General features: G+C 41.6%; 1 protein-coding gene across 1 annotated transcript in view; it reads left to right on the forward strand.

Annotated features, from left to right (window-relative positions):
- The first annotated feature begins 793 nt into the window (after positions 1 to 793).
- The window catches only part of HDAC4 (histone deacetylase 4), a 93965-nt gene continuing 82258 nt past the window's right edge, over positions 794 to 12500 (forward strand). Inside the window, exon 1 of the mRNA XM_080270505.1 lies at positions 794 to 972. Coding sequence (XP_080126631.1) covers positions 957 to 972 — 16 coding nt within the window. The 5' untranslated portion in view covers positions 794 to 956. The remainder of the gene's footprint in view (positions 973 to 12500) is intronic.

A 12500-nucleotide genomic window follows, 5' to 3' on the forward strand; every position in this document is an offset into this window, starting at 1 on the left:
ATTTTCCCCTCTATAATCCCCAAAAGGCCTCTATAATCATCCATCTAGTCAAATTTCGAAACGCGGGGTCATTGAGGGGTACACAAAATCACCCTGGAATGCCAGAAGATGCGTTAATCAAATTTGTGATTGAATTTAAAAAGCCTGGCTGGCGCGCGACGTGGCACCGCTGGAGAACCTTGGTGCTGCCTGGCTCGCGATTGGGCGTTGCCGGTCACGTGGTCAGTGGCGCTCAAGCCCGTCCGTGTATACAATTATATCCCTTTTCACAGGCTGCAATACGTGATTATACATTTCCCAGGGTCGGCTGGTGAATTAGAGTGAATAATAATGCTAGAACTGGGCGGCGTAAGGGTGAATTAGAGGGTGGAGTGGGTGGAAATGGGTGCCATGGGAGACTACGCCGTGGGAGAGCGCTGGCATCTTGTCCTAGCGACTTGGGACTCTCATGCGTAAGCGATGATAAGTTAACGGTGGGCAGTTGATGGCGGGTGTGCGGGCGTCTCTCCCTCACCCTCCCACATTATCCCAGCCTTTTCGTGGATTGTACCGGCGATTTTGAGCCAGGGAAACAGAAATATTTACCGGTGTGTGTGTGTGAAGGCGAGAGGGCTAGTTCGACCTGCTTTCCCCTCCCCTTACCCGGTTTGAAGTGCAGTGATCCACCTAGCTAAAGTGTCCCTATTTATTTTTTTTTATACGTGAAGTGTTGAGCTCCTAGTGCTTACTTGGAAAATAAAAAAAATATATATATATATTTCCCCAAACTGGTTGAAATAGACCACGTGGGAAAGTATTAAGTGGAAAATAATAAGTTTGGTCTGAGTGAGGATGCTACGGATGCCTATGTTGCATCTTCATGTGGGAACAAAAAGCGAGGTGGATTGCAAAGTGGAGCATTTGCAACCCGCTGTGGAGGAGGAGTGTTGGGGCTGAGGTAGACATGAGAAAGAGCGATGCCACAGAATTTAGGTGAGTCCCCCCCTTAAAATATGCCTTTAAAAAACCCTTATTCTGTGTTATTGATTGGGTTTTGGAGATTGCATAGCTGCCTGATTGCATTGCTCTATTGCACAACGGGGTAGGGGTGGTTGTGGTGGTGGTGGTTGTGGTGTTGGGGTTGAGGGAAGAGGTGAGACAGTTGCCACAAAATTTAGGTGAGTTTCCCCTAAAATTTGCTTAAAAAAGGCCGAGTGTTATTGATTGTGATTGCATAGCTGTATTGCACAACGGGGTAGGGGTGGTTGAGGTGGTGGTGGTGGTTGTGATAGTCTAGTGAGGTTGTTGGTTAGGCCATGTTAGGATTTCGTGGTTTTGGTAGTTGCGGTGGTTGTGGTAGAGGGTGGTAGTGGTGATTGAACTGTGGTTATGTTGATGGTACCGATAGTTAGGGTTGTGGTGGTGGTAATTGAGGTTGTGATGGTAATAGTGGTAGTTGTGGTGGTGGTAGTTGTGGTTGTAGTGCCCTAGATGTTCTGGTTATTGATTTGGTAGGTTTTACTTAGCTGGGTAGAGATGGTTGTAGTTGTGGTAGAGATGGTTGTGGTTGTGGCAGGGATGGTTGTTAATGTGAGGGATGGTTGTGGTAGGGATGGTTGTAAATGTGATAGGGATGGTTGTGGTTGTGGTAGAAATTGTGGTAGAGATGGTTATAATAGATGTGGTAGGGATGGTTGCGGTTGTGGTAGGGGTGGTTGCTGTGGTAGGGATGGTTGTAGTTGTGGTAGGGATGGTTGCGGTTGTGGTAGGGATGGTTGTAGTTGTGGTAGGGATGGTTGTGGTTGTGGTAGGGATGGTTATAATAGTTGTGGTAGGGACCTTTGTAGTTGTGGTAGGGATGGTTGCGGTTGTGGTAGGGATGGTTGCGGTTGTGGTAGGGATGGTTGTAGTTGTGGTAGCTGAGATGAGGTTTTGTATTGGTGGTGGTTGTGGTTGTGATAGTAGTGGGCGAATGTGGTACGGTAATTGCGGTAGTTGTGGTTGTAGTAGTGGTGTATTGGCGTCTATGTAATAAAAATAATGCTTGTAATAATAATGGTGATATGATGATGATGATGGCTATAGCAGTTATAGTTAAATTAGGTTTGCATAGGTCAGATTAGGTTAGGTCATTATTATTATTATTATTATTATTATTATTATTACTATTACTATTTTATTATTATTATTATTATTATTATTATTATTATGCGATATTGTAAGCTGTTACTTTATTGTGGGATGATTGTTGTGATTGTGGTAGTTGTGGTTAATGGTGGATGGTTGTGGTAGTTACGTTGGTTATAAATTTGGTAGTTAAATATGAGCAATTGTGGCAGTTAATGGGGGCTTTATGAACGCGATTGTGGTAGTTGTGGTTAGTGGTGGTTGTAATTGTGTTTGATGGTTGTAATTGTGGTAGTTTGGGTTAGTGGTGATTGTATTGGCCTTAAGTGTGGTAGTTGTGGTTAATGATTGCTGCTGTGGTGGTGGTTGTAGGCTGGTAATGTTGGTTGTGGTGGTGGTTGTAGGCGGTATTGTTGGTTGTGGTGGTGGTGGTAGGCGGTAATGTTGGGTGTGGTGGTGGTTGTAGGCCGGTAATGTTGGTTGTGGTGGTGGTGGTAGGCGGTAATGTTGGTTGTGGTGGTGGTTGTAGGCGGTAATGTTGGTTGTGGTGGTGGTTGTAGGCGGTAATGTTGGTTGTGGTGGTGGTTGTAGGCTGGTAATGTTGGGTGTGGTGGTGGTTGTAGGCCGGTAATGTTGGTTGTGGTGGTGGTGGTAGGCTGGTAATGTTGGTTGTGTTGGTTGTTTTAGTGGTGGTAATTGTGGTTAATAATTATGTGAAGCTACAGAACGTGGTGAATGTTTTTGGTGTATCAGATAGAGCCAGGATTCCGGGGGCTTGAATGATGAGTGAATGGAAGTGTGGCCCATTGGATTAGGCAAATTTGGGCTGTCTGGACGTTGCTACTCCTCACCCTGCCCTAGGGTGGGAAAGGAGGTCCGGATGATGATGATGGTGATGATGATGATGATGGTGATGATGATGATGGTGGTGGTGGTGATGATGATGATGATGATGATGGTGATGTTATTGTTGCCACTTGCATTGTTTATTGGTTATTTAATTTTGTACATTTGGTTATTGGTTATTGACACTGCCTATCCTGTCTTATCCTATCCCATCCTATCCTACCCTACCCTATCCTAACCTATCCCATCCTATCCTATCCCATCCTATCCCATCCCATCCCATCCTACCCTACCCTATCCTAACCTATCCCATCCTATCCCATCCCATCCCATCCTATCCTAACCTATCCTAACCTTACTTATCCTACCCTATCCTAACCTGACCAGAATATTTTATTGACTGTATCGTAGAGAGAGAGAGAGAGAGAGAGAGAGAGAGAATGCCCCTACACCTGCATATAATTGCCAAACACCTGGATGTACTTTATTTATATCTGTGTTTTAACTCATCACTTCAAAGATATCTCACTTATCACCACCATCACCACCACCATCATCATCATCATCACCACCACCATCACCACCATCACCACCACCATCATCATCATCATCATCATCATCATCAGCATCTTCATTTACCTCATCTTGTTCTGCATCATCACCATCATCACCACAGCCACCACTACCATCATCATTATCATCATCACCACAGCCACCACTACCACCATCATTATCATCATCATCATCATCATCACAGCCACCACTACCATCATCATCACCATCATCATCATCACCGTAACAACGACCATAGCTACTACCACAACCAACCATCACCACCACCACTACCACCCACTACCACACCCACAACAACAACAACCATCCTCCACCACCACCACCACAACTACCACCCACTACCACACCCACCACACCTACCACAGCAACCACACCACCACAACAAACCACCTCTGAGAATAGACTGCGGGTTCACACGTGCACACATACACATCCCCTCTCTATATTTACTGTGAGAGAGAGAGAGAGAGAGAGAGAGAGAGAGAGAGAGAGAGAGAGAGAGAGAGAGAGAGAGCTGGGAGATTAATATATTTTAGAGAGAGAGAGAGAGAGAGGCTGGGAGATGAATTAATTTGAGAGAGAGAGAGAAGTTGGGAAGTGAATATATTTTAGAGAGAGAAGCTGGGAGATGAATATATTTTAGAGAGAGAGAGAGAGAGAGAGAGAGAGAGAGTTGGACAAATCCTAGAGGGGGTGTTTGGCGGTAGGTGTTGGTGTAGTGGATAGACTAATAATAATAATAATAATAATAATAATAATAGCAATACTGCAATAATAATAATAATAATAATAACAACAACGCCTCACCTATACCGTTTTCACTCAAACTTGGCTCAAAATTGCCATCTCTCCATCTTGAATACTGAGTTAGATTGATGCTAGTCACGAAGAAGTGCTGTGGAATGGGAGATGATGGGGTGGAAGTTGTATATATTCACCATAACTTGGCCTAAAACTGGTGGTTAGTAGTAGTAGTGATAGTAGTAGCATTGTTAATAGTAATAGCAATAGTGGTAACAGTATGGTAGGCTAGTAGTAGGAGAACCGTTGATAGTAGTAGTATTAGTACAGGCAGGTATAGTGGTAATAGTTGTAGTAATAGTAATTTATAGAGAAATAGTAGTAACAGCTAGTAAGGTGAAAGCAAGCAAGTTCATTCATAAGAGATGGCGAACAACAATGCTTCCTTGTTGTAGCATTGATTCACTTACCGGTCTAAGGAGCCATTGATGCACCCTACAGACCTCCACTGTGAGAGAGAGAGAGAGAGAGAGGAGGGGGGAGGGATGTAGGGGAGTGTGTGTGTGTCTGTGTGTGTGTGAGAGAGAAAGTGTGTGTGTGTGTGTTTTGTGTGCGCTAAAAGTGGTAGTGTGTAAGAGAGATGAGGATGGAAGTGTGTGTGTGTGTGTGTGTGTGTGTGTGTTCAATTTATTTGCTACACACACACACACACACACACACACACACACACACTCTCTCTCTCTCTCTCTCACCCATTTTTATCAGTTATTGCAAGTTATTTTCGCTTCGTTATCAGGTCTATATCGTTCGTTATTTATAGTTATTCATTTTGTTATTGTTATGCATCTTATTTCCTTGAGTTATTTTTATTTTTGTTATTTGGTTATTGTTATTAAGTTATGGTTATTATTCATTGTTTGGGCATGTGGAGAGGATGGAGAGTGAGAGACTGACGAGGAGAGTGCATGTGAGTGAGGTGGAGGGGGAGAGAGGGAGGGGAAGGCCAAGGATGAGATGGAGGGATGGAGAACTACATGAGAGAGGGAGCAGGGCAGTGAAATGGCGGGGGACAGGGTGACGTGGAGGCGATTTGTTTGTGGCCACCCCGTATAAGGGATTAAGGCGTCTGGCAATAGATAGATAGATAGATATTGTAATCTGGTTATTTATCGAGTTATTAGGTTATGTATTGTGATTTACCGGTGTATAGTTAGTTATTTTTGTTCATATACAGGTAGTTTGTTATTTATATGGTTTGTTATTGTGTTATTGTTATTTATATGGTTTGTTATTGTGTTATTGTTATATGGTTTGTTATTGTGTTATTGTTATATGGTTTATTGTTATTGTTATTTATATGGTTTGTTATTGTTATTGTTATTTATATGGTTTGTTATTGTGTTATTGTTATTTATATGGTTTGTTATTGTGTTATTGTTATTTATATGGTTTGTTATTGTGTTATTGTTATATGGTTTGTTATTGTGTTATTGTTATATGGTTTGTTATTGTGTTATTGTTATATGGTTTGTTATTGTTATTGTTTTTGTTATATGGTTTGTTATTGTGTTATTGTTATATGGTTTGTTATTGTTATTTATATGGTTTGTTATTGTTATTGTTATTTATATGGTTTGTTATTGTTATTGTTATTTATATGGTTTGTTATTGTGTTATTGTTATATGGTTTGTTATTGTTATTGTTATATGGTTTGTTATTGTTATTGTTATATGGTTTGTTATTGTTAGTTATTTATATGGTTTGTTATTGTTATTATTTATATGGTTTGTTATTGTGTTATTGTTATTTATATGGTTTGTTATTGTGTTATTGTTATTTATATGGTTTGTTATTGTTATTGTTATTTATATGGTTTGTTATTGTGTTATTGTTATATGGTTTGTTATTGTTATTGTTATTTATATGGTTTGTTATTGTGTTATTGTTATTTATATGGTTTGTTATTACTGTTATTTATATGGTTTGTTATTGTTATTTATATGGTTTGTTATTACTGTTATTTATATGGTTTGTTATTGTTATTTATATGGTTTGTTATTGTTATTGTTATTTATATGGTTTGTTATTATTGTTATTTATATGGTTTGTTATTGTTATTTATATGGTTTGTTATTGTTATTGTTATTTATATGGTTTATTATTGTTATTGTTATTTATATGGTTTATTATTGTTATTGTTATTTATATGGTTTGTTATTGTTATTGTTATATGGTTTATTATTGTTATTGTTATTTATATGGTTTGTTATTGTTATTGTTATTTATATGGTTTTGTTATTGTTATTGTTATTTATATGGTTTGTTATTGTGTTATTTATATGGTTTGTTATTGTTATTGTTATATGGTTTGTTATTGTGTTATTGTTATATGGTTTGTTATTGTGTTATTGTTATATGGTTTGTTATTGTGTTATTTATATGGTTTGTTATTGTTATTGTTATTTATATGGTTTGTTATTGTTATTTATATGGTTTGTTATTGTTATTTATATGGTTTGTTATGGTGTTACTGTTATATGGTTATTATCATTTTTGTTATTGTTATTTCTCATTGTTATTTGTGTTATGGTGATTTGGTGGCGGTGTTGGTATGCTATTTACGTCCCTATTATATGTATCAGGTTATTAGTCTTTATGAAGTGGGTCATTGATGTGAAGGGGTAGCTTTAGGCCCGAGAGAGAGAGAAAGAGAGAGAGAGAGAGAGAGAGAGTTACGTAGATAAATTTTCTTAGGGGAGAGAGAGAGAGAGAGAGAGAGAGAGAGAGAGAAAGAGAGACTTGCTTTTTAACCATACTTCAGCTTTAACACTAATTCCAAGGCGTCATCATCATCATCATCATCAACGTCTCCACCACTAGTCATCATTATCATCATCACAGACATCATCAATATCATCACCATCATCATCATCATCTCTACAGTTATCATCATTGTCACAACCACTGTCATCATCATCATCATCATGACAGACATCATCACCATTACCATCATCATCATCATCATCTCTGCAGGTATCATCACTGTCACTGTCATCATCATCATCATCATCATCTTTACCATCATCTTCACCTAATTCATCATTATCGTCATCACATACATCATCACCATAAACATCATCATCGCCACCACTGTCATCATCAACATCATCTTTACCATCATCTCCACCTAATTCATCATCATCGTCATCACATAGATCATCACCATTATCATCATCATCATCATCATCATAAAAAGATCGATAACAGATATGAATGAATGTGTTTGACCTAATTATATCTTTATTTGACATTATTTGACCCAGTGTGACCTGACTGGATCTTTATTTAACCTTATTTGACCTACTGGGAGCTTATTATGACCCTCTCTCTCTCTCTCTCTCTCTCTCTCTCTCGCTGTGTGTGTGTGTGTGTGTGTGTGTGTGTGTGTGTGTGTGTACTCTGGCGCCACACGCATTAATTTGACCCGTGTATTCCATTAAGCATGTTTACGTATGCTTGACAGTACTTTGTGTGTGTGTGTGTGTGTGTGTGTGTATGTGTGTGTGTGTGTGTGTGTGTGTGTCTTAACCTATGTGTGTGTGTGTGTAGCCATATAATGCATGCAGAGTGTAATCTTCATGTATGTCGCATGTATGTATGAAATTACAACTCATTGTTATGTATGCATGTGTTATCTTCATGTATGTACCGGTATGTGTGTATGTGCGTGTGTAAACCAGTGCCACAGAATAAGACGTCAAATCTGATTGGCCGAGGGAGGGAGTGTCAGCCAATCAGCGTCCAGATTTCAAAACCCCGCCACTCAGACCCGCCTTGCCATTGGTCCATCCGCGCGCCCTTCCTTTACGCTCATTGGCTGGCGAGGCGGAGGGAGGGGTAGGGATGGGGAAAAATGAAAAAAATCCACATATATCCCAACGTGATTTAGTTTCAGGGGTTATTTTACGATGGGGAATACATTTTTGGATATCTGGACGCCGAGGTTAATTGAAGTGCGACTCGAGAAGGCACGAAATCCGTTTGAAAAGAGGAACGTTCGCGCGGGAAGAAATGGCAACTGAACTTTAAACCCGGATCTTGCTGCGCGAACGGATTGAAGTGGATTTATTTGCCCCCTCCCCTTCCCCCCACTCCCCCCTCCCCCCAGCAAGTCATATTTTGGCCGATAGACTTGCATAATAATAATAATAATAATAATGGGATTCTTTTTAAATATATATCTTTTCGCCTTGGACACATCCGTTACCGTGAATGTTGTTGCTCTTCATTTTTTTCCGTTAAGTTTTCAAAATTTCGAACGGTCTGTTTATTTTTTTGAATTTTCAGAGATTCGGACGCGTTTTATTTTTTTGGCGGGAAATGCTAAAAGGAGTGATTTTGTTTGTGACATTTTATTAATCATTTTCATCTTCCTCATCTTCTTCGTCTTCTTGATCTTCTTCATCATCTTCACCTACTCTACCTTCTGCTGCTGCCTCTTCATCTTCTGTCTTCTTCGCTATCTTTATCTTATTTTCTTCGTCTTCGTCTTGTACTCTCTCTCTCTCTCTCTCTCTCTCTCTCCTTCGTCCTCCATTTATCCATTTTTTCTCTACAAATTTTCAGCCATTTTTTTGGGGGGGGGATATTAAAGTGGAGAGGATGCAGACTAACGAGGAGAGTGTATGTGAGTGAAGGGGAGAGGCAGGGGAAGGCCTAGGATGAGATGGAAGGATGGAGAGGTGTATGAGAGAGGGGTGTGTGTGAGCTGGGGGGAGGGCAGTGAAATCATGGCAAGGGCGACATGGAGGCGATTTGTTTGTGGCCACCCCTTACGGGATTAACGCGTCTGGCAATAGATAGATGGATGGATGGGTTTATGATGGAATTATATGTACTTTATTATATGTATATTATTTTTTTATTTAGAAGTTACCCCTTCATTCCGAGGACTGACTTCATGTATAATTTTCAAGTTAAATAATAATAATAATAATAATAATAATAATAATAATGATAATAACGATGATCATGATGTTGACTGGTGTTAGCAACATCAGTAGTAATGCATGTAGTAGTAATAGTATGGTACCGTAGTACCGGTAGTAGAAATAGTAATGATAATAGGGGCAAAAATGATGATGGTGATAATAATAATAATAATGATAATAATAATAATAATAATAATATATAACTAGAAAGCGCACAGTGCGCATACCCAAAGGATCCGGATCCGTCCTAAGATTTTATAATTTCTTCCTTGGCCCAGGGCCCATCCTGCCACAACATTTCATCCAAATCCATTCATAACTTTTTCAGTAATCCCGGATCTGGAACCGATCCCAGATTTCATTGTTTCTTGGTCCATGACCCACCTTTCCACAAACTGATGTTCATTAAGGACTTTTGGAGATACTGTGCGGGATACTCTGGATCCGGATCTTTCTTCCTTGGCCCATGGCACATCCTTCCACAAAATGTCATCATAATCCGTGTATAACTTGTTGAGTAATCCTGCTGACAGATACGGTAGACAGACAGACTAACCAACACGGGATAAAACCTAACCTCCTTGGCGAAGGTAATATTAATAATCTTGCCAGACGCCTCAATCCCGTTTGGGGTGGCCACAAACAAATCGCCTCCACGTCGCCATTTCACTGCCCTGCTCCCAACTCACACCCCCCCTCTCTCATATACCTCTCCACCCCCTCCCTCCATCTCATCCTCGGCCTCCCCCTCCCTCTTCCCCCCTTCACCTCACTCACATACACTCTCTTCGTCAGTCTTTCACCCTCCATCCTCTCCATAATAATACCGGAAATAGTATAATAATAATAATACCCGTAATAATGAATATAATAATAATATTAGAATGCGTGATATATTAATGTTATTCACCTTTCATCGCCTTATATTTCATTCCATTTCTGTTCATATTTTTGGCTATACAGTTATGCCTTTCCGGGGACCTGCCTTAAACCAGTTCTCTGCCCCCCCCCCTCCCTTTGTTTCTCTCTCTCTCTCTCTCTCTCTCTCTCTCTCTCTCTCACTCCCCAAACTAAATTTATCAGTGTAACTCTCTCTCTCTCTCTCTCTCTCTCTCTCTCCCCAAAAATTTATCTATGTAACTCTCTCTCTCTCTCTCTCTCTCTCTCTCTCTCTCTCTCCCCTAAGAAAATTTATCAATGTAACTCTCTCTCTCTCTCTCTCTCTCTCTCTCTCTCTCTCTCTCTCTCATTTTTTCAAGTGTCAGGTCACATGCCTCTGCCTTTAGTTTGTGTATGTATGTGTGTGTGTATGTATGTATGTAGGTGTGTGTGTGTATGTATGTATGTGTGTGTGTATGTATGTATGTGTGTGTGTGTATGTATGTATGTGTGTGTGTATGTATGTATGTGTGTATGTGTATTTACGTGTGTGTTTTTGCATTTATCGCGTGTATAGTTTGTGTGTATGCATGTTTAGTTTGTGCATAGATGTAGTTTGTTTGTGTGTATGTATGTATGTATACGTGTGTGGGTATGTGTGTGTTTGTGTATGAATGTATGTATGTGTGTGTGTATGTAGCCTATGTGTTTTGTGTGTGTGTGTGTGTGTATGAATGTAGCCTATGTGTTTTATGTGTGTGTATGTGTGTGTGTATGTGTGTCTGTGTGTGAGTGTGTATAAACAGTTTAAACATAATACACCATGCGTGGATCAGCATGTATATGAGGAGGGGGAGGAGAGGAGGAGGAGAAGGGAATGAGGAGGGAGAGAGAAGGAGGAGAGGAGGAGGAGGAGGAAGACTAATAAAAAGAATGAACAGGAAAACAAAGAAAATAAGAAGAAAGGAGGAAGAGGAGGAGGAAAAAACGATAATAACGAGAAGAGGAGGAGGGGAGGGAGGAGGAGGAAGAGGAGGTACGGGAGGGGAGGGAGGAAGAGGAGGAGGAGGTACGGGAGGGGAGGAAGGAAGAGGAGGAGGAGGAAGTTAGGGCGGAAGGAAGAGGAGGAGGAGGTTAGGGAGGAAGGAAGAGGAAGAGGTTAGGGAGGAAGGAAGAGGAGGAGGAGGTACGGGAGGGGAGGAAGGAAGAGGAGGAGGAGGAGGAAGAGGTACGGGAGGGGAGGAAGGAAGAGGAGGAGGAGGTTAGGGAGTGATAAAATGGAGAGGGGAAGGAAGAAGAAGAGGAGGAAGAGAAGAAGAAGGGGGAGGAGGAGGAAGAGAAGGAGGAGGAGGAGGAAGAAAAGAGGGATGGAGGGAGGTAGGGAAGGTGATGATGGAGGGAGAGAATGGAAAAGAAGAAGGGAGAAAGAATAATTACGGAGGTAGGAAGGTAGAGACGAAGGGGAGGAGGGAGGGAGGTAGAGACGAAGGGGAGGAGGGAGGGAGGGAGGTAGAGACGAAGGGGAGGAGGGAGGGAGGGAGGTAGAGACGAAGGGGAGGAGGGAGGGAGGGAGGTAGAGACGAAGGGGAGGAGGGAGGGAGGTATAGACGAAGGGGAGGAGGGAGGGAGGTAGAGACGAAGGGGAGGAGGGAGGGAGGTAGAGACGAAGGGGAGGAGGGAGGGAGGGAGGTAGAGACGAAGGGGAGGAGGGAGGGAGGTAGAGACGGAGGGGAGGAGGGAGGGAGGGAGGTAGAGACGAAGGGGAGGAGGGAGGGAGGTAGAGACGGAGGGGAGGAGGGAGGGAGGTATAGACGAAGGGGAGGAGGGAGGGAGGTATAGACGAAGGGGAGGAGGAGGAGGGAGGTATAGACGAAGGGGAGGAGGGAGGGAGGTAGAGACGGAGGAATGGGGGAGGGAGGGAGGTAGAGAATGAGGGGGGGAGGCGGCGACCTTTGACCTTGATGCTTGTATTGACCCCTAAACACTGACCCCCCCCCTCTCTCTCTCTCTCTCTCTCTCCCATGGCTTCTTAATCTAATTGTATTTTTCTTCATATTCGTCTTCTTCCTTCCTCCTCCTCCTCCTCCTCCTCTTCCTCTTCCTTCCTCCTCATGTCTTCCTTTATTCTACGTCGATTTTGCCTGCTGTGTGTGTGTGTGTGTGTGTGTGTGTGTGTGTGTGTATGTGTTTATCTGTGTGCATGTGTTTCTAAGTGTGTGTATATGTGTGTGCCTGTATGTGTATGTGTGTGTGCGTATATGTATGTGTGTGTCTGTGTATCAGTGTGTATGTTTGTCTGTGTGTGTTTGTGTGCATGTGTATCTAAGTATGTGTGCGTATTGTTGTATGTGTGTGTGTGTACG

This window comes from Coenobita brevimanus, chromosome 41, assembly GCF_032717465.1.
Source record: "Coenobita brevimanus isolate Jiangsu-jjx chromosome 41, ASM3271746v2, whole genome shotgun sequence".
NCBI lineage: Eukaryota > Metazoa > Arthropoda > Malacostraca > Decapoda > Coenobitidae > Coenobita > Coenobita brevimanus.